Source organism: Dipodomys merriami, unplaced genomic scaffold (genome assembly GCF_024711535.1).
Source record: "Dipodomys merriami isolate MVZ:Mamm:240054 unplaced genomic scaffold, mDipMer1.0.p SCAF_116, whole genome shotgun sequence".
Classification (NCBI taxonomy): Eukaryota; Metazoa; Chordata; class Mammalia; order Rodentia; family Heteromyidae; genus Dipodomys; species Dipodomys merriami.
In genome coordinates this window covers 3,513,284-3,535,000 of record NW_027202449.1, presented here as the reverse complement: position 1 = coordinate 3,535,000, position 21,717 = coordinate 3,513,284, and the positions used below count along the sequence as shown (strand labels likewise).

Genomic DNA, 21,717 nt, shown 5'->3' with positions numbered 1-21,717 from the left:
AGGTAGCCGTGGCCGAGGCCTGCGAAGGGCGGGGGAGCACGGGCCCACGCTTGGGGTGCAGGCCGGCCCTTTGGTGGCCTCTCTGCAGCATGAACGTTGGGGTTTAGCAGCTTGTCAAAAGACACAGATAGTGGAGCTGGGACTGGAGCCTGGGATGCCCAGATCCGACGCCATAGATCTGACGCCACAGTCGTGACGTCACAGGTCTGATGTCATAGATCCGACACCACAGGTCTGACGTCACAGATCTGACATCATAGACCTAATGCCACAGATTGGATGTCACAGGTCTCATGTCACGATGCCATAGATCAGATGCCACAGACCTGACACCATAGATCTGATGTCACAGATCTGACGTCACAGACGTGACATCATAGACCTGACGACATACACCTGAGCTCCCCCCACCAGTGCTGGCACCCAGGCATCTCTAGGACTGAGGCCCCTCGCACCCCAAACACCACGCTCCCCGTTCCCCTCTCGTCACCCCCTCCCGTGCATTCTGCAAATAGCAATAGCCTACCATATATTGAGTTCCTAACCCAAGCTGATCGCACGCTTAGCCATAGCCTGGGAAAGGCAGCCCCGTTTATTGCAGGTGGGAGACGTGGAGGCCCAGAGAGGTTTAGGGACATTTCAGGCATCACACAGCCTTACAGCTTTGAGTCAGGATTTCTGCCCGACGCCACAGCTTGTGCTCATTGCTCCAAAGTCTCCAGCGGGAAGATGGGCAGCCGGTTTGTCCGCTCCAGCCCTTTAAGGGTGGACCAGCGCCCCGGGGCGGCTGGTGGGGCTGCCATCGTGGTGGTTGGGCCTGGGCGCCCCCCACCCCCCGTGTGCCAACCCCCTAGTTCTGCCCTCCAGGGCCCGGGGCAAGGTGAAGCACTGTCGTATCAGCCGGGACGGCCGGCACTTCGTGCTGGGCACCTCCGCCTACTTCGAGAGCCTGGTGGAGCTGGTCAGCTACTACGAGAAGCACGCGCTGTACCGCAAGATGAGGCTGCGCTACCCCGTGACGCCCGAGCTGCTGGAGCGCTACAGCGTGGTAGGCACAGCCCCGGCCCGGCCCCGGGGGCCTCCGCGGGTCCCCCATCCCCCCAGGTGGACGGGGGTCCAGGCTGACGTGCGCTCAGCAAAGGCAAGGCGCTCCCTGGCGACTGTGGCCTGTCTAGCTCAGACGAGGCAGCAGCAACGAGGGAGACACACAGAGCAGGGTGCCCGAGTAGCCTGCTGCAGAGATCAAGAACGGGGAAGGTGGGGAGGGCAGGTAGAGGTGGGGAGGGCAGGTAGAGGAGGTGGGGAGGGCAGGTAGAGGTGGGGAGGGCAGGTAGAGGTGGGGAGGGCAGGTAGAGGTGGGGAGGGCAGGTAGAGGTGGGGAGGGCAGGTAGAGGTGTGGTGGGTGGCAGTTTTCCAGGGCTCTGAGGATTGAGCCGCTGTTGCTGCTGCGTAGTGAAGAGTCGGCAGGCCCTTGGTGTCGATGCGCTCCGCGCTTGCGCGTGGGCTGGGTGGAGCTTGTGGGTGGCCCCACCGCGCTCGGCTTCTGCAGTTCCGGGGGGGGGCAGGGGGGGTGGGGAGGTTCCGCTCCGCGCATGTGCAGTGACACCGCCGGGCCCGCGTGGGCTGCCTGAGGGGCCTCTACCGCGAGGCACTTGGTGGGTTTTGGTGCCCTTCCCTGTCTTCGTGCCACCCCTCCCTGCGCCGGCGGCCTCGCCGGCCCGGGCCGGGCCAGGGGCCAGCACGGCGCTCTGCCTTCTCTTCATTGTCCTTGCAGGAGAGAGACGTGAACTCCCTCTATGACGTCAGCCGCATGTACGTGGACCCCAGCGAGATCAGCCCCTCCATGGTAGGTGCTGGGCTTCGTTCTCTGTGGATGGAGGCGATTCTGGGGTTCTGCCCCTCGCCCCACGGCAGACGGAACAATCTGGAAAACCCCACCAATACTAAATTAAACAACGATTGTCTTTGATCGTTCGGGGCTTTGAACTCAGGACCTTCAGGCACTCTGCCATTTGAACCACACCCCTGCTCCATTTTGCTTTAGTTACTTTTAGAATAGAGCCTTACATGGTCACCTCTCCTCTCCCTGTCGTGGGCTGGTCTGGACCTTGGTTCTTCTATCTCTCTGCCTCTCACAGAGCTGAGATTGTAGATAGATGCATCTCACCGTGTCTGGCTTACTGGTTGAGATGGAGTCTCACTATCCTCAAACCGCAGTCCTCCTTACTTCCTTACCTCCCTTTCCTGGGTGAATGGGATTATAGGCATGAGCCATGGTGTCTGGTCTAAGTGTGTGTGTGTGTGTGTGTGTTAAGAAGTGATGTTTGACAGTGTAGCAGGTAATGTCAGGGGAAAAATTAATAGAATTCTTCCAAATGAGGCTCTAGCTATGCTAAAGCCCTTGAGGTCTGATGAACACCTTTGGGCTAAATGGCTTCTAATTAAAAATCTTCCTAATGTCTCTGTGCATGCTGAGGAAGCCCGTGGTGTTTATAAATTCGGTCAGCTTTGCGGGCTGGCCTACTTTGCACGCCAGCACTATCTCGGATGCCCACCCGGCCTCTGCCTGCATTGTAGGGTCGGATTCTGCTTTCAGCCCCCAGCCCCTTCTTCACGCCCAGCTTCTGTCTCCAGTGTAGCTCGAGCTGGTTGAGCAAGAGCCATCGCAGATGCCGTGTGTGTGTGTGTGTGTGTGTGTGTGTGTGTGTGTATGTGTGTGTGTGTGTGTATGTGTGTGTATGTGTGTGTGTGTGCGTGCGTGTGTGTGTGTGTGACGGTCTCACATGCATAGTGCACAGCTCTCACCTATGAAGGGGTCCCGCTGGAGGTGGAGGTGGAAGTACGCACATGATTTTCCTTCTTGTCTGTATCATCCTCGGCCAGTGAAACTCTTCAGCAAGAAAGGCAGTCGTGAGAGGTGGCGTGCGCAGACACATTAGCTAAGAGCAACAACTTTTCTCAGTATGGAGGAATGTTTTGGTGATGAGAATGAGCTTGTTTGTGACAAGCCTCAGTCCTCCAACCTCCTTCCCGTGGCTTCTTACTTACCTGGGACGATAGGTTTGAAGCACTGTGCCTAGCTTATTCGTTGAGATGGAGTCTTGCTAACTTCTGTCTGGGTTGGCCTGGAACCGTGATCCTCCCCTGCCTCCAGAGAAGCTGGCGTGCTCTGGTACACCAGTGGGACAATGGTCCTCCTATCTCTGCCTCTGGAGAAGCTGGGAGGGCAGGCGCGCTCTGATACACTCGGGGGAAACATTCCAGTCTTCTGACTTTGCCACAGCAGTGACAGAGCAGCGCAGGCTTGGTGGTGAACGCAGCTGGCGCGGGGTCAGCTGGATGGCAGGGGTGATGGCCACACGCACTCCTACCTTCTCCCCATCACCCGGCCTGCAGGGAAGCCAGAACGTTCCCCATCAGCGCTTTCTTGCTGGGTGGATATTCATTTTGTCCTGCTGTGCAGGCAAGTTCTTTGGAGGGAATTTTGATTCCCAGTTTAGGTCTTGCTTTTCTTATCCCTGCCGACGCGGAGGACTCTGGGCTGGCCCCGCAGAGGGCAGGGTTGCGAGGTGGGAGGTGGGGGGGGGAGGGGACGGCCCAGTGCGGCTGGACGAGTTGTTTGGGATTTCAGGGGTGGTGGTTGTGTACCCCCCAAACTCATCCTGTCTGTGTTAGGAAAAGACTCCCCGGTGTCCTTGATTCTGACCTTGATCTCAACCTCCAACCTGAGTCCTTTTTTTTTTTGTTAGATGCAATTCCAGACAGTCGCCAGCAGATGGCGCTGTGCCCTCCAGGTCCCTAAGAGAAGATGCCAATGGGGGTGCAGGCCTTGATCTGATCTGCTCCTGACCTTGTCCTTGTCCTTCCTGTCCCTCCCCCCCCCCCGAAAAGCCCCAGAGGACCGTGAAGGCTCTCTACGACTACAAGGCCAAGCGCGCTGATGAGCTGACCTTCTGCCGGGGCGCCCTCATCCACAACGTCTGCAAGGAGCCGGGGGGCTGGTAAGGCCGGGGAAGTGGGGGGGGGCGGAAGGGGCTCTGGGACAGCACCCGGGTGCCACCTGTGCTCGCCTGCCTGCTGAGTCCTGTGACGTAGCATCACACACCTCCCTTCGCCCCCCCCCCCCCCCAAGCCGATGGCGTTCCTGCAGTAGATCTTCATGCAGTGAGTGGCCCGGAGTTACCGCCATGTGCTCCTTGCAAAGCAAATTCGTAGGCTGTTGCTTAGTCCTGTGTGTCGCACGGGTTGTTCCCACAGTGCTGTGGGGTTGGTTACCGAGGGCAGAAGAGTCACTACGCAGACGAGTGCAGGCTCTGGTGCAGGGTCCCACCGCGGCCCCCCCCCACGCCTGCCCACCGCAGTCTCCCGTGGGGGACTCCTTCCCACCCGGGGACCTCAAAGGTGGTTTAGAATCAGAACTCTCTCCCTCCAGGCCGGTGCTGGCTGGATCCCCGCTGTGCTCCCATTCTTGTTGTCCCCCGTCTGTGGGGGAGCCTGAGGCACACAGCACGCACCATGGGGGGTCTGGAGTTTGAGTCCAGGCCTCCTGGGTCTAGAACTTTCTCCATACACCCCTGTGTTGAAACTCACGAGCCTTCCTTCAAATGGGGTGGGCACTCTCCCGCTTGAGCCATGTCCCAAGTTCTTATTTGTCTCTGTTACTTTCATGTCAGGCCTTGCTTTTGGCCTCGGTGGCTTTGGAACTGCAATCCTCTTTCTTATTTCTCCCTGGAGCTGGGACTGCAGGCCTGGGCCACCGCGCTTGGTTTGTTGGTGGCATTGGAGCCAGGAGCTTCCACATCTCCACCCCTGGTATTGGGGGTTACAGGTGTGCGCCACCATGCCCTGTCTACCATTTCATTTGAACAGGGAAACGGTTCCCTGGTGGTTAAAAAACAAGAAGTCGGGCTGGGAAGGTGGCTCAGTGGTAGAGCGCTTGCCTTGCATGCCTGAGGCCCTGGGTTCGATTCCTCAGCACCACATAAGCAAAAAAGAAAAAAGCCGGAAGTGGCGCTGTGGCTCTAGTGGTAGAGCGCTAGCCTTGAGCTGAAGAGCTGAGGGACGGTGCCCAGCCCAGAGTTCAGGCCCCACGACCGGACCCAAAAAAAAAAAAAACCAAGAAGTCAGAGGCTCCCTTTCCAGTGCTCTGTGGCGGCAGAGGCAGCCCTCGGCGGGCCACGTGGGCTAGCCTGGCCTCTCCTGTGAGCGCGAACCCAGGAGCAGTAGAGTATGGATGGAGTATGGATGGATTGTGCATTGGATGAGCATGGCCCGGTGCAGACCCCCCATGCCTGCTCTTTGGCACAGGTGGAAGGGGGACTACGGGACCCGAGTCCAGCAGTACTTCCCGTCCAACTACGTGGAGGACGTCTCGGCCGGTGACCCCGAGGGCCTGGAGAAGCAGGTGAATCGCCCTGGTCCCCGGTCATGGTGGGACCTGCCTGTGCTGGGGGGGGGGCCCTGGGGTGCGGGGGTGGGCACCGCTGGCTGCTGGATGCGGGGCTTTGTCCCGTGCTCAGTGCAGTTGCACACGCAGCATGGTTGGTCTGGAAGCCAGATGCGTGGAGTGCCTGCTGGGAGGGGTGCTTGCCGGGAGGGGAGGGGTGCTTGCCAGGCACCCTGACCCGAAGCTCTCAGGAGGCCTCTCTTCCCTTCCCAACCGCCTTTACCCAGAAGGCTGGCTTCCCTGCGCCAGCACCACGCCGAGGGCCCAGGCTTATGATGAGGACTGGAGATCTCTTTCCATCCCAGAGCACTAATTTCACACGGGAGGCGGGGCCAGTCCGGGAGGGCTCCCTGGAGGAAGCGTGCCTGAGCCTTAAAAAAATCAAAATCAAGTTAGAGCTCAGTAGTGAGAGATTCGCGGGAAGGAAACGGTGTGTGAGTGTGACTGTGAGAGTGTGAGTGTGTGTGAGTGTGTATGAGTGTGTGTGAGAGTGAGTGTGAGTGAGAGTGTGTGTGTGTGTGTGAGCGTGTGTGAATGGTGAGTTAGTGTGTGTGAGTGTGTGTGAGTGTGTATGTGCGTGTGTGTGATGGGAGTGTAGTCGGAGCCACAGAATGTGAGGTGTCCTACATGCCTAGTTTTACAGGCCACAGTGTTTGCAGAATTTGCTGCAATCCACACGCAGTATATGTCTGGTGGGGAGGGGTGGGGCTGGGGGCTTCTCAGGGCTCAGAAGGCCCCAAAACACGCATGACTGGACGAACCATTGTTTCCACAGGACAAGAGGAGCTGCAGAAGGGCTTCCTTCCTTCCTTCCTTCCTTCCTTCCTTCCTTCCTTCCTTCCTCCCTTCCTTCCCTCTCTCCCTCTCTCCTTCCTTCTCTCTCCCTCTCTTTCTCTCTGTCTCCCTCCCTCCCTCCCTTCCTTTTCTTTTCTTTTCTTTCCCTAGGGCTTGAACTCAGGACCTGGCCACTGCCCCTGAGCTTTTCTGCTCAAGGCTAGCACTCTACCACTTTGAGCCACAGCATTATTTCTAGTTGGTTGTTTTTTTTTGGGGGGGGGGTAGGTAATGGGAGATCAGAGTCTCACGGACGTTCCTGCCTGGGCTGGCTTTCAACTAGGATCCTCAGATCTCAGCCTCCTGAGTAGCAAGGGTGACAGGCGTGAGCTGTCAGCACTTGGCCCCAGAAGGTTCCCGAGCTGTGAAGTAGTTGTCCAGAGCGCCCCATTCCATAGTGGTGCCAGAGAAGGGGGCTAGGGTGTTCTGGAATCCACTAGGCACATTTTTGTGAATTTAGAAGATGAAGCGCAGAGCCTACGGGCGCCTGTTCGTGTCTGGGTCCATCCTCTTTCTGCGCTTCATTCTTTAGCTGCCCCCGGAGAGACGCTGTAATGAGGTCATGCTCTCACAGCCCCGCAGTCTCTCTCGGATGGACGCAGGGCTGTGGGGACCGGCTGGCTTTTCATCGCTCCTGTTATGACGACCGACTAACGCCATGTTTCTTCACAGATTATGGAAGATAACCCCCTAGGATCTCTCTGCAGAGGGATCCTGGACCTGAATAACTACAACGTGGGTAGGTGCTAGCAGAGGCGTGGCTAGAGGCTGACGAACTGGGAGGGCTACCTGGAGGAGGCGCGTATGAGGCTTAGCACTTGAGCTGGAGCTTGATGACACCTGTAAGCTGCCGCCCCGAGCAGCCCTGTCCGCCAGGGTTGGGGTGCCAGGTGGATGATGAAGCGCAGATCGCACAGCCTACCTAGTTCTGTTTGGCTGAGTATAGGAGGACTCGAGGACATTTCTCCTCAATTCTCTTGCAATTGAGACAAGATCGGAATCCAAGCTATGTAGGAATGCCACAGGTTCCAAGACAGCGTGGGAAAAGTTACGAGGCCATATCTCAGCATGAAATAGAAACGGCTTCTGGGGCGGGCGGCCTGTGCAGGAGCGGCCCGGCGGGGCAGGCCGGGCAGTCCCACAGCCCCCGTGGCCTCTGCTACGCCCCACAGTAAAAGCCCCGCATGGAAAGAACCAGAAACCTTTCGTCTTCATCCTGGAGCCCAAGAAGCAGGGGGACCCCCCCGTGGAGTTCGCCGCGGACAGCGTGGAGGAGCTCTTCGAGTGGTTCCAGAGCATTCGACAGATCACCTGGAAGATCGACACCAAGGTAGGGCTGGGCCCGGGAGGGCACCGCGGCACTGTGTGGAGGCCGGCAGCGGGAGGCACAGGCCGGAGGGCTGCACAGGGCTCAGGAGGGAGGCCGGGCCGGCCCTTTCCTTAGAAAGCAGAGGGGACCGCAGGGGACCCTGGAACGTGACCAGCAGGATCAGAGTGTGGGGTGGTGCTTGGTGCTCAGTTGCCCTCTGGCTCTTAGCCAAGCTGGGCTGGCCCTGTGTGCGCGCTGTCCTGCGTGAACGAGGCCCGAGCAGCCGGGATCCATCCCCCACAGCGCCCCGCGGGGCTCGATCCCCGCCCCGAGCGGCCTTCCGGCCTTGGCCTGAGGCCAGCACTTGTGTCCAGCCGCTGGGTTTTGAGACTGTGGGGTTGGGGTTTGGAGAACCCGTAGTGTGCGGCCGGCGGAGCAGACGCGGGGTGTGGACCCTCGGGAAGAGCCCTATCCTGACCTGAGTGGCTGCGGGGGGAGGCTTGCGTGGTGGGGAATGCGCTGTCACCTTGTCACCGTGCGGTGGCGTGGCAGGTGCCGTCCCCAGGCTGTCTGTGGGCCCACCACCCCTCCCCCAAAGGGTGAGCGTCACTTCCTGCAAGCCGCTTCCTCTGGCCAGCCTGGGGCCCCCCGGGGGGGCGCACCCCCCTTTTCCTTCCCTGGTGGGGACGTGTCGTGTTTCGAAGGCTTTGTGCTGAGCCCCATCGCGCGGCCGGCCGTCTGCCCTGCTGTGGCCTGCCCTCCCCATCGCCCCTCTGGCCCCGAATCGAACCAGAGGCCCACAGATGGCTCTAGATTCTTCTGTTCTTTTTTTTTTTCGTTTTTCTGTTTCCTGGTGATACTTGTGTTTGACTCGGGGTCCTGCGCTGGCTAGGCAGGTGCTCTGTGCTCTGTCTCCTGGGGCTCACCTCTAGCCTCCCCCCCCCCTTTTTCTTCTTTTCGGTATTGATTCTTTGCAGGGTAGGGACTTGGTGTATTTTGTTTTTGTTTTGTGCCAGTCCTGGGGTTGAACTCAGGGCCTGGTCTCTGTCCCTGAGCTTCTTTTGCTCAAGGCTAGTGTGCTCTACCGCTTGAGCCACAGCTCCACTTCTGGCTTTTTGGGTGGTTTAGTAGAGACGAGTCTCTCTCTCTCTCTCTCTCTCTCTCTCTCTCTCTCTCTCTCTCTCTCTCTCTCTCTCTCTCTCTCCCTCTCCCTCTCTCTCTCTCTCTATTTCTCTTTCTTTCTCTCTCTCTTTCTTTCTTTCTTTCTTTCCTTCCCTCCCTCCCTCCCTCCCTCCCTCCCTTCCTTCCTTTCTTTCTTTCTCTTTTTTTGTTGGTTGTGGGGCTTGAACTCTGGGCCTGGACGCTATCCTTAAGCACTTCAGCTCAAGGCTAGTGCTTTACCACTTGAGCCACAGCACCACTTCCAGCTTTTTCAGCTTATGTAGTGCTGAGGAATCGAACCCAGGGTCTCATGCATGCAAGGCAAGCTCTCTACCACTGAGCCACCTTCCCAGCCCCCTCTCACTGACTTTCTTGCCCAGGCCGGCTTTGAACCACGATCCTCAGATCTCAGCCTCCTGAGTGCTGGGATTACAGGCATACACCACAGCTTCTCCACTTGTCTGAATTGAGAAACACATGTGATTTCACTAGAAGGTTCTCTCACTTTCTTCATCTCTGGCTGCTGCATGGTTGGTGAAGCTAAATTCAAGGCTGCTCTGCTCTGTCTGATCTACATTTCTCCTTAATTGGTTTTGATGTTGGCTAAGAGTTCATGAGACTAGTTTCTAAAGTCTCATTATTAGAAGGTTAACAAAACCCAACAACACCCCACCAGGAATCAGAACTGAGTCTTTGCTCTGAGCTGGGCCTCGTGAGAGTCGGGGAGGGCGTGGGGAGGAGGGAGGTGGGGACGCGGGGCGCGGGGTGAGCTGCGGGAGCTGGCGCTGGCGCAGGCGCTGGCTGGAAGCTGTCGCTGGAGGTGACGGGTCTCCAACAGGAGAACAACATGAAGTACTGGGAGAAGAACCAGTCCATCGCCATTGAGCTCTCCGACTTGGTTGTCTACTGCAAGCCGACCAGCAAAACCAAGGACAATCTAGGTAAGCCTCCCCGGACCCCGCCTCTGGCTGAGGGAGGATGTCAGAGGGCGGAGGCACTGGCCACTTCCTTCTGGCTCTGAAGTCCGGGATGCAGACACCTCCACTCCTTGGAACACTTGGGCCGTTCTGTAGCAGGAGCAGATCTGTTCCCCCTGCTGCAGATGGCCGCAGACCTGGTGGCTAGACATGCCGCACACTGAGTCTCCGCCCTGGGGGACAGAAAGCAGTCCGGGGGTGAGCTGGGCCCGTTCCTTGTGAGCTTCTCCCGGCTCCGGGAAGCGGCTTGCAGCTCCTGGCTTGTGGCCCCCTCACTCGAGTCTCTGGTCACCGTCTGTGGTCACCAGGCTGCCTTCATGTGAGATCGCAGCCGGCCCCCACGGGGTCGCCCAGGAAAACCTTCCGGGTCAGACTCTGCACACACATGACACAGCCGTGACGCTGGGGCTGAGGACCGGGGTCCTCATTGTGAGGGAGGGGCTAGACATCGCACCCTCTCCCAAATTCACCCCAAAGTAGCAAGACCTTTGATGATGTCATCACCCAGGCTCGGGCCTTCTGAGCGACTCCTCTGTCGGCTGGGATTTCAGAACAGGAGACTAGAGAGCTAGTGGCCAGCCCCAGAATGGACCCAGGGAAGATGCTGGCGCTCAGGGTGGACTGCAGGCGGGCTCTGCGTGTCCACTGCTTCGCGGTCCACCCCCCCCAGCTGGACGGGGCGGGGGGAGCAGAGGAAGCGCAGCCACACCTGAACACCCCTTCCCGTCGCCCACGCCCCGTGCGACTCCCCTTCCGCCCCGTGGCTCTCGTCTCCCCAGAGCGCTGGGCGCCGGGTCCCTGGTCCTGCATCTGCAGCCTCCGCACTGCGGAAGCCCTCTCCTCAGCCCCGTTCTCTGTGTCTTCCATCCACTACCTGCGCCCCCAACCTCCCGCTTCTGTCTGAGACCTCCCCTCCGGGCCTTTCCCTACCTACCGCTCCTGTGCCTTCTTGTTCAAGGAGATCGGTCGCTTTAAACAGCAGGTAAACTGCGGCCTGTCTAGACTGAGAAGCTATGGGAGAACCAGGAGCCCCCCTGGCCCAACACCTTTAGACATGGGTGCCCCCCCCGCTCTGGTGCAGAGAACCCCGACTTCCGAGAGATCCGCTCCTTTGTGGAGACCAAGGCGGACAGCATGGTGCGGCAGAAGCCCCGGGAGCTGCTGCGGTACAACCAGAAGGGCCTGACGCGCGTCTACCCCAAAGGACAGCGCGTGGACTCCTCCAACTACGACCCGTTCCGCCTGTGGCTGTGCGGCGCCCAGATGGTGGCCCTCAACTTCCAGACCGCAGGTGGGGGGGGCGGGGGGGGCGCAGGGCCTGGGAGGAACGGTTCCACCTGAGCCCTCACCAGCGGGGTGGGGGGGACTGGGGACATGGGGACGAGGCAGGCTGTGTGACATCCGGGCGGTCTGCTTCACCTAGGAGCTGATCTGGGGCTTCAGGCGGGGCTGGATCCAGGTGCCTCAGACTTCATGCATAGAACTTCTTCCAGAGACGGGGTTCGTGGGGGGTGGGGGTGGGGAACGCAGAGTGACCTTCAGGATGGAGTCCACGGTTCTGAGGCCCCGGGGGGCTTGGCTGAAGGGGTCCCCCGCAGCTGGCAGCTTCTCTCTCTCTCCTTCCAGACAAATACATGCAGATGAACCATGCGCTGTTCTCGCTCAATGGCCGGACAGGCTACGTCCTGCAGCCCGAGAGCATGCGCGGGGAGAAGTACGACCCGCTACCGCCCGAGTCACAGAGGAGGGTCGTGATGACGCTCACTGTCAAGGTGCGGTGCCCCAGCGTCCCCCCCCCCCCCCCGGGCACACGCGCCATCACACGTGCTCAGCCGTGACCACGCGCCCAGCGCACCCCAAGATCACTGTGGGGGAGGGAGAGGACGTCCCTGAGCCCAGCCTGGCACTTCCCCAGGTTCTTTGCGGGGTGACATTGTGAGTCTGTCTCTTGGGGGTTCCTGCGAAGCCAGCCTCCCGGCAGGAAGAAAAGGAGATCGGGGGTCCTGGGTCTCAGAAGAGGGAGGGCCGTCTTCCCTTCGTTAGTGGCAGGGCCAAGGCTCCCCAATACCATCTTCAGAGGTTTCGGGGTGATAATTTAAATAATGTCATTTCTCACAAGATTAAGGAAGATAAAATGCAGCACACATGGGCCCTGGTCTGGGGAATTGGGAGCCCAGGAGCCCCGCCCCGTGTGTGTGTGTGTGTGTGTGTGTGTGTGTGCGTGCGCGTGTGTGTGCCTGTGTGCCTGTGTGTGTGTGTGTGCCTGTGTGTGTGTGTGTGTGTGTGCGTGCGTGCGTGTGTGTGTGCGTGTGTGTGCCTGTGTGCCTGTGTGTGTGTGTGTGCCTGTGTGTGTGTGTGTGTGCCTGTGTGTGTGTGTGTGTGTGTGGCTTGTGCCTGTCATCCTGCCCAGATTACACCCCCGCTGAGGGGGGCAGCCTGGGGTTTGGGGGGCCACCTGTGGACAGTCGCTCCCCGTCCACACTCCAGACCTGGCGTGGGTGAACTCCAATCAAACGATGCTTGGCTTGTTGCAGGGGGGAGGGGTGTGGGTGGGGAGGGGTGGGGAGGGGAGCAAGTTCAGCTTCTGCTGGCCCGGGCTGCATTCCTGACTTCGCTGTCTTAGGTCCTTGGCGCTCGCCACCTCCCCAAGCTCGGCCGAAGTATTGCTTGCCCCTTCGTGGAGGTGGAGATCTGTGGGGCGGAGTACGACAACAATAAGTTTAAGACAACGGTCGTGAGTGAGTAGCCTGCTCTTTCTCTTCACCTTTGAGCCAGTGATTCATCCATCAGATGATGATCCTTGGGGTTGGGAAATGTTTTTGTTGGCCCCGTGAGTGATGGAACTCGGGGTCGTGAACTAGCTGGGCAGGTGCCCAGCCGCTTGGGCCACACCTCCAGTCCTTTCATTTGTTTAGTTTGTTTTTCAGATAGAGAGGTCATGATCCAAGGCCAGCCTGGGAAAAAGCCTGGGTCCTTACTTCTCAGGTAGCTGGGATTACAGGAGTGTGCCGCCACACCCACCCATCTGTTGTGCAGATATTGTCCTTCCTCTCCCTGCCGACTTGGTTCAGAAGGCCATTTGACTGAGTCACTGACCTGGTGCCCAGTGCTGTGTGTGGCTGCTGATTAGTGAGGACTCAATGAGGTCGAGACTTTAGGGCAAGCTTCTCTGACTCACGCTCGGACCCGGTGAACCTGCTGGGTTCAAAGCAGACACATTAGGGGGTGGGGAAGCGGCCAGCCTGACCAGATGATGCAGCCTTTGCCCCCAGAGAGAGGTCACCCAAGGGGGGCAGGCGAGGGCTGGGGGTAAGGGTGTGCCTTTGTCACCCCTGCACCTTCAGGACGGATCGCAGTCCAAGGCTAGCCCAGGCAGAGCGAGACTCTAACTGAAAAACAAACTGAAAGCAAAGATGGGCCGGAGATGTGGCTGGAGGGCTGAGGCCCTGAGCTCAGTCCCCGAGCCTCCCCTTTGTGCTTGCTTTGCTAGGACATGAGGCCAGGCAGGGCCAGGAAACAGTGGGTCTTTAAGACCCAGCATTCCTTCCGGCCTAGGGCCCAAGCTGAGATGCCGAGCGGCTAAAAGCGGGCTTCTGAGAGGGGTCACCTCTAACGAGCTTCAGTGTCCCACAGATGACAATGGGCTCAGCCCTGTGTGGGCTCCCACTCAGGAGAAGGTGACCTTTGAGATTTATGACCCCAGCCTGGCCTTCCTGCGCTTCGTGGTCTACGAGGAAGACATGTTCAGCGACCCCAACTTCCTGGCCCACGCCACCTACCCCATCAAAGGCATCAAGTCAGGTAAGGGGCACCTGGATGAAGAGACCCAAGCGAGCTCATCGTCTTTCTTTGGTCTGTGCTGCTGGCTTTAAAAAAAAAAAGAAAAAGCTGGGCCCTGGTGGCTCACGCCTGCCATCCCAGCTACTCGGGAGGCCGAGATCTGAAGATCAGGGTTCAAGGCAGGAAAGTTCCCATCAGGTTCCCATCTCCAGTGAACCACCAGAAAACTGGAAGTGGTGCCGTGGCTCAAAATGGGAGAGCACCAGCCTTGGGCAAAAGAGCTCAGGGGCAGTGCTCAGGCCCTGAGTTCAAGCCCCGCGACTGACCAGAAAAAGAAAGGTGACAAGCAGTTTGATCTTGAATTCCCATCCTTAGTATTTTTCTGAGGTGTGCCATATTCAGGCCACAGATCTTTCTGGATTCCTCAGGGGGCCCCCGTTCCCTTGCTTTTCTAAGATTTATTTTTTCAAGAGCAAGAGGTGATCGTTTTAGTCATTTAATAAAGCCAATCCTTTGGACTTGTTGGGGGAGCTCGGGGTCCCGTGCAGCGCGGAACTGGGTCTTCTTGGAAAGCTTGGAGCATGCCGGGCATCCCCTCAGCTTCTCCCTGTCTGTAACCTGACCGTGGCACGATGCCCTGCCCTGGGCTTCGGGCTAGAACGCAGATTCCCAGGCCCTCCGTGCATGGGCTCACGCAGCTCCAGTAGAGGACAGACAGCAGACGGGTCTCTCCGTCTTTTCGGTGTTGGGGTAGGCGTTGGTTTCCTTGGTGGGTGTTGGGGTAGGCGTTGGTTTCCTTGGTGGGTGTTGGGGTAGGCGTTGGTTTCCTTGGTGGGTGTTGGTGTAGGCGTTGGTTTCCTTGGTGGGTGTTGGTGTAGGCGTTGGTTTCCTTGGTGGGTAGGCTAAGCAAGAGTTAGGGAGAACACTGCAACTCCTGGGGTGGTTAGAAATGCCCATTTGTAAGCCGTGAGGCCTGACATTTGGCAACGCTTCTGGGTTAACTTGCCAACACGACCAACTACTTTAGCACGGCACTCAAGCTGTGCTTCTCTAATTTGCCACATGCTTTGTTTGAATTAGCTCAGCGAATAAAGCACCACTGTCCCAGGCCCACAAGTCTTCAGAGTCCTCACCTTACCACGGCGCCAGGGTGGCTTTTCTCTTCTTTTTATTTTGTTTTATGCTCTCGCTTGGCTTTTCTGCTCAAGGCTGATGGAAGTAGAGCCATAGCTCTACTTCTAGCTTCTAGCTGTTTGGAGATCAGAGTCTCACGGACTTGCCTGCTTCAGCTGGATTGGAACTTCTAGCCTCAGATCTCAGCGTCCTGAGTAGTAGCTAGGATTACAGGTGTCAGCCACCTGTGAAGTCTGGTGGGATTCCTTCCTTCCTTCCTTCCTTCCTTCCTTCCTTCCTTCCTTCCTTCCTTCCTTCCTTCCTTCCTTCCTCTCTTCCTTTCTTTCTTCGGTCATGGGGCCTGGACACTGGAAATGGGAGTCCAGTGGACTTTCCTACCTGGGCTGACCTTGAATTGCCATTGTCTGGAGCAGCTAGGATTACAGGTGTGAGTTAGCCCCCTGCACCCAGCTAAGATACCTTCAAACGTGCTTGATTCAGAGATTCTATGTTCCAAGAGCATACTTTGGTGAAGACAAGGACACATTTCACTAACCAAGACATCCACAGGGAAGTTCAGTACAAAGATGGTGTAGGAGCAGGGAGTCATTTATCAACCTCTGTACATGGATTACATTGTGGACAAACGATATCAGAAGGAGGATCGCATACTGAGCTTGCTTAGTGAGTTGCCTGGGTATCTTGGCGAAAGTGTGTTTATCCCTTCGCCCTGCTCTGCATGATTAAGAAGATGGACAGATAGCAAAGTGATGAAATAGAGTGAAAGGGCAGGGGTGAGGCGGGAGCCGGGCATGCTCCTTACAGTATCCGCCACTGAGCGATCTGTTTGAGACTTTCTCTAATAAAAGTCATCAGAGTATAGCCAGCCCTCCCGCTCTCTGTGGGAGAATTATGGTCATAAGATGGGGTGCAGTGTTTCACACGCTGCTGGTATGGAATCTGCTCAGTCCTCAGCACTGCGCACCTATTGTGCAAAACATTCTCTGAGGAAAACTAGCTAAAAAGCTGGAGGTGGCATCCAGGAAATGGAGAAGAGTGTCTCTAGTTAGTGCATTGTGTGCCCTGGAGAATCAGCAGCTACAATGTCAACAAGGAGTCTTCTTTGTTCTTGTTTTTTGTTTTGGTCAGTCGTGGGACTTGAACTCTGGGCCTGGGTGCTGTTCCTCAGCTCTTCAGCTCAAGGCTAGCGCTCTATCCCAGGAGCCATAGTGCCACTTCTGGTTTTCTGAGTGGTTTATTGGAGATAAGAGTTTTATGGACTTTCCTGCCTGGCCTGGCTTTGAACAGTGATCCTCAGATCTCAGCCTCGTGAGTAGCTAGGATTACAGGCGTGAGGCACCGGCACCTGGCTTCAATAAGGAGTTTTTTTTAAGACACATGTGATAAACTAGGTGATGAAGATGCAAAACTCATTGGTGCCATGCTTTTAAATGACTCCTCCTCCTCCTCTTCTTCTTCTTCCTTCTCCTCTTCCTCCTCTTCCTCCTCCTCTTCCTTTCCTCTTCCTCCTTGTCCTCCTCTCCCCCCTCTCTTCTTCAAGCTGGTACTCATACTTGAACTCAGGCCTCAAGCCCTGGCTTGACTTTTTAGTTCAAGGGTGGTGCTCTGTCACTTGAGCCACAGTAACCGGGCCCTGATTGTAAATAGGGGATGGCTTTCAGAGGTGGATAAACAGCTCCTCAGAAATGGCCCCAGGAGAAGCAGATTGTAAATCTTTTCAGATGAACACACTCTTTGGTCCCATTAGGGGTAAAGGGCAGGAAATGGGTGTGAGAATTCATGACCCGCTGGGGTCTCGACCTCAGGAGTGCTTAAGGACGTGAACCACAGCTGCAGTCACTCTCGATTCCATGTGGAACGTTCGGTGGGTTTCTATGTCTTCTGCATGAATCGGTTTCATTGCTAGATGGCAGAGGTTTTTTCTTTAGCTTTGCCCTGGAGTGAGCCAGTCTGTGCAGGATGCTGGTCTCTCCCTTGACCTCCAGGATAGACCTCTGGCTTCCAGAATGCCAGCCCCAAGCATGGCACACTGCCTTCGCCACGTCTCCGAGGGGGCACATGATCTCCAGGCACCCCAAGAAAGCGGAGATCCGTGTTAACGGCCACCTTGGCACCTTCTCCCGTTCCGCTGCAGGGTTCAGATCCGTGCCTCTGAAGAATGGGCACAGCGAGGACATCGAGCTGGCTTCCCTCCTGGTTTTCTGTGAGATGCGGCCCGTCTTGGTGAGTGGGTGGAGGGCTGGGACTGGGCGGTGGCACTGTGGGCTGAGGGGCTTAAAAACCCCTTGAGGGCCGACCAGCCCAAGGATGAGACATCAGAAAAGAAGAAGGCTTTGTTGCTGGTTGTGCAGCGCCTGCTCTGCCCCGAGAGTGCCGCGTGGCATGCCGGGCGGCGCGAAGCCCGCACGCTTTGCTCGCACTGACAGCCAGGCAGCGCGGGACGCTCTTCCCTCCTGTTGGCCTTGGAAGGCCCTGCGTGCTGAAGCGGGCGCACTCTCTGCTGCCAGCGGAGCCTGCCTTCCTTCTAGTCTTGTTGGTTCCCCCAAGGCCTTGAGGATTTTTTGTTTTTTGTTTTGTTGGTTGTGGGGCTTGAACTCTGGGCCTGGGCACTGTCCCTCAGCTCTTCAGCTCGAGGCGAGCGCTCTACCGCTTGAGCCACAGCACCACTTCAGGTTTTTTATGGGAGATAAGAGTCTCTCGGACTTTCCTGCCCAGGATGGCTTTGAACCGTGATCCTCAGATCTCAGCTTCCTGAGTAGCTAGGATGACAGGCGTGAGCCACCGGCGCCTGACTTGAAGATTTTTAATTCCCCTCCACCCCTTCTTGTGTGTAGCAAGACAAGGTCGCATGATGTGGCCTCTTGGTATTGGGGTTTAAGCTTAGGGCTTGGTGCACTTACTCAGCTGGTGCTCTACCACTTGAGCCATGCCTTTTTACTATTTTTTTTGTTGGTCGTGGGACTTGAATTCCGGGCTTGGGCATCATCCCTGCACTCTTCAGCTCAAGGTGAGCGCTCTACCACTTGAGCTACAGAGCCACTTCCAGTTTTCTAGTGGTTTATTGGAGATAAGAGTCTCATGGAGCCGGGCGCTGGTGGCTCACGCCTGTAATCCTAGCTACTCAGGAGGCTGAGATCTGAGGATCGCGGTTCAAAGCCAGCCCGGGCAGGAGAGACCATGAGACTCCTATCTCCAATAAACCATCAGAAAACCGGAAGTGGCGCTATAGCTCAAGTGGTAGAGCGCTCGCCTTGAGCTGAAAAGCTGAGGGACAGCGCCCAGGCCCAGAGTTCAAGCCCCATGACCAACAAAAAAAAAAAAAAAAAAAAAGTCTCATGGACTTTCCTGCCTGGGCTGGCTTTGAGCCATGATCCTAAGATCTCAGCCTCCTGAGTAGCTAGGATGATAGGAGTAGACCACTGGTACCTGGCTTTACTGGTTATTTTGGAGATAGAATCTCAGGAACTTTTCTGCCCGGGCTGGCTTTGAACTGTGATCTTGTGAATCTCACTTCTCTGAGTAGCTAAGTGCAAACTACCATCACCTGGCTGTTACAAGGTTTGAAAGAGCCAGGTGAGGGCTGGGAAGATGGCTCAGTGGCAGAGTGCTTGCCTTGCAATGCATGAGGCCCTGGGTTTGATTCCCCAGCACCACATAAGCAAAAAAAAAAAAAAAAAAAAAAAAAAAAAAAGAAAGAGCCAGGTGATGGATGGCCTTGTGCTCCAGGGTCGTGCCTCTCGGTGCCCTTCTTGCTTTCTCCTCCTGGTTACTTTCTGTGTAAGGAATTCATAGCCTGTGCCAGTGTTCTTTTGGCTGTTAAGGAGTAAACACCGAATTGGAAATTGCTCCTCTGACAGCTTCCAGGACGCAGCTGAGAAGCTGCAGATGAGAGGGAGGGGCAGAGGGGCGGATGCCTTGGAATAGCTGTAGCGATCGTCGGTGTGGTAGAAATTCACGGACTCCACTCAGAGGAGACAGCCTGACGTGTTTCCAAGAGCTGTTGCCTTGCATTCACTTTTCACAGTCATGGTCGTTTTCTGCTCCAAAGCACTTTGGAAGCATCGAGATAAGATGGAAGAGGATGTGCAGTAGGAAGCAGAGACATAAAGGTCCATACTTAGTGGCCAAAGAACCTTAGACAGCCAAGGTATCCCTTGTGTCTCGATGCCTAGGCGCTGGTAGATCCTGCCTGTCATCCCAGCTACTCAGGAGGCTGAGATCTGAAGATCATGGTTCAAAACCAGCCCAGGCAGGAAGGTCCATGAGACTCTTATCTCCAGTGAACCACAAAAAGCCAGAAGTGTAGATATGTGGCTCAAGTGGTAGAGCGCTGGCTTTGAGCACAAAAGCTCATTCGTGGCAAGCAGCTGCCACTCACATGATCCAGACTGGTGGCTTCCCAGAGTTCCTGGAAAGGCCAACTTGTGTTGTTGGCCAAAGTTCAGCTAAGCAGGTGTGTGCATCTCTTTGAAGAAGACCCCACCCCACATTCTAGAAGCCTGGGGATAGGGAACAATACTCATGAGTTGTCATAGTTGTTTTGTTTTTTTAATTTTAAGAATTGTTTTTGCCAGGCGCCGGTGGCGTACACCTGTCATCCTAGCTACTCAGGATGCTGAGATCTGAGGATCACGGTTCAAAGCCAGCCCAGGCAGGAAAGTCCATGAGACTCTTATCTCCAATGAACCATCAGAAAACCGGAAGTGGTGCTGTGGCTCAAACAGTAGCACTCTCGCTTGAGTTGAGGAGCTGAGGGACAGTGCCCAGGCCCAGAGTTCAAGCTCTTGACTGACAAAAAAAAAAAAAAAAGTTGTTATAAAAGTGATTTACAGGGGCTGGGAAGGTGACTCTGTGGTAGAGCGCTTGCCTTGCATGCCTGAGGCCCTGAGTTCGATTTCTCAGCACCATATAAGCAAAAAGAAAAAAGCTGGAGTGGCTCTGTGGCTCAAGTGGTAGAGTGCTAGCCTTGAGCTGAAGAGCTGAGGGACAGCGCCCAGGCCCAGAGTTCAGGCCCCACAACGGACCCCCCCCCCAAAAAAAAAAGTGATTTACAGGGGGGTTATAGTTACCTAAGTCGGGTAATGAGTGCATTTCTTTTTGGACATTGTCACCCCTTCCCTTGCTCTCTTGCAGTTTTGGGCCTAGTTTTTGAGGTTAAAAATGATTTTCTTCCAGGCACGTGCCAGTATCTCACGCCTGTAATCCTAGCTTCTCTGGAGGCTGAGATCTGAGGATCACAGTTTAAAGCCAGCCTAGGAAGAAAAGTTTGTCAGACTCTTATCTCCAACCAACCTATTATTTATTTATTTATTTAGTTTGTTTATTTTTGTGGCATTGGAGCTTGAACTCAAGACCTTGTGCTGGTTGGGCAAACACTTGAACCATCCCCTAGTCCATGTAGTTTGTTTTTCAGACTGTGCCTCAGGCTTTCTGCTCGGCTTGGCCCTGTCTCTGATCCTCCTACCTCTGCCTTGGTAGTTGGGATTACAGGCATGCAGTGCCATATTTATTTGCTTTTTGAGATAAGTTCTTTCTAGCCCCCTGCCCCCTTCCCCGCCCTCCCCGCAATCCTGCACTGGCCCCAAACTGCCACCTTCCTCTCCTCCATCATATCCTAAATTCTCCACCTCCTCCCTGCCTCTCTCATCACACTGAGCTGTTTCCCTGCACTCTTTGCGGTGTTAGAAAGGGGGGGACAGTTATGAAGGGGGACAGTTTTCCGAAGCCCTGGCTTCCCTGTGTGGTCAAAGCTCGGCCCCTGGGCCCGTCCAGCACCGAATGCTCACGCCGTTCTCTCCCCTGCTTTCCAGGAGTGTGAGGAGGAGCTGTATTCCTCCTGTCGCCAGCTGCGAAGGAGGCAGGAAGAACTCAACAACCAGCTCTTCTTGTACGACACACACCAGAACCTGCGTAATGCCAACCGAGATGCTCTGGTGAAGGAGTTCAACGTCAACGAAAACCAGCTCCAGCTGTACCAGGACAGGTGCAACCGGAGGTGCGTGGGCCTCGCCCGGGGCCGGGCGCCTTCACAACTCTTTAGGACTAAGTGCCCGCCCCTTCCCCAAGTAGAACTCTCTTCTCTAGAAGGACGTTGCAGTGGAATCATGAAAATTAACCACGATCCCTGACTTTATGTCCTTTGCGGTGGTGAGGATGGAACCCAGGGCCTCATACATGCGAGGCATACACTCCAGCCCGAATGACCACTAACTTTTTTTTTTCCTTTGTGTTGGTCCTGGGGCTTGAACTCTAGGCCTGAGCACTGTCCCTGGGCTTAGTTTTTACTCAAGGCTAGCACTCTATTACTGAGCCACTGCTCTACTCCCAGCTTTTTTGGAGTAGTGTATTAGAGACAAGAGTCACACTAGCTGGACACTGGTGGCTCCCGTCTGTAATCCAAACTACTCAGGAGGCTGAGAGCTGAGGATCATGGTTTGAAGCCAGCCCAGGCAGGAAAGTCTGTGAGACTCTTCAATAACCACCAGAAAACCTGAAGTGGAGATGTGACTTGAAGTGGTAGAGTGCTAGCTTTGAGCACAAAAGCTCAGGGACAGCACTCAGGCCTTGAGTTTCAGCCCCACAACTGACAAAAAAGAAACAAGAGTTTCAGGGACTTTCCTGTCCTGGCTAGCTTCGAACCATGATCCTCAGCTTTAAGCCTTCTGAGTAGCTAAGATTACAGGTGTGAGCCACCAGTGCCCAGCTGACCATTAACTTCTTTAAAATTTTTTTATTGTCTGTCTTGGAGCTTGAACTCTGGGCCTGGGCACTGCCCTGAGCTCTTCAGCTCAAGGCTAGCACTCTGCCACTTGAGCCTCAGTGCCCACTTCTGGCTTTTTCTGTGCATGTGGTACTGAGGAATCAAACCCAGGGCCTCATGCATGTGAGGCAAGCACTCCAGCACTGAGCCACCTTCCCAGCCCCCTGACTATTAACTTTTAAGGAGTCTTTATTAAATCCCCAAGAATGGGCTAGTTTAGCAGATCAAGATCAGGACAGAAACTTCCCCCTTCCAGGTTGTACCCCAGGTATGACGGGAGAAGATGCAGCCAGGGCCCTGTGTGCCTTACAAGGTA

General features: G+C 56.0%; 1 protein-coding gene across 2 annotated transcripts in view; it reads left to right on the top strand.

The window, feature by feature from the left end:
* Positions 1 to 21,717, top strand: part of LOC138822878 (1-phosphatidylinositol 4,5-bisphosphate phosphodiesterase gamma-2-like) — a 71,469-nt gene that overhangs the window by 49,170 nt on the left and 582 nt on the right. For both annotated transcript variants that reach the window (XM_070015854.1, XM_070015855.1), the window contains 14 exons: positions 1 to 2; positions 868 to 1,048; positions 1,775 to 1,846; positions 3,892 to 4,001; positions 5,308 to 5,404; positions 6,953 to 7,019; positions 7,453 to 7,610; positions 9,589 to 9,691; positions 10,809 to 11,018; positions 11,354 to 11,499; positions 12,351 to 12,465; positions 13,361 to 13,528; positions 16,776 to 16,864; positions 20,452 to 20,636. The exon at positions 1 to 2 is cut by the window's left edge and continues 118 nt beyond it. In XM_070015854.1, coding sequence (XP_069871955.1) covers positions 1 to 2; positions 868 to 1,048; positions 1,775 to 1,846; positions 3,892 to 4,001; positions 5,308 to 5,404; positions 6,953 to 7,019; positions 7,453 to 7,610; positions 9,589 to 9,691; positions 10,809 to 11,018; positions 11,354 to 11,499; positions 12,351 to 12,465; positions 13,361 to 13,528; positions 16,776 to 16,864; positions 20,452 to 20,636 — 1,703 coding nt within the window. The remainder of the gene's footprint in view (positions 3 to 867; positions 1,049 to 1,774; positions 1,847 to 3,891; positions 4,002 to 5,307; positions 5,405 to 6,952; positions 7,020 to 7,452; positions 7,611 to 9,588; positions 9,692 to 10,808; positions 11,019 to 11,353; positions 11,500 to 12,350; positions 12,466 to 13,360; positions 13,529 to 16,775; positions 16,865 to 20,451; positions 20,637 to 21,717) is intronic.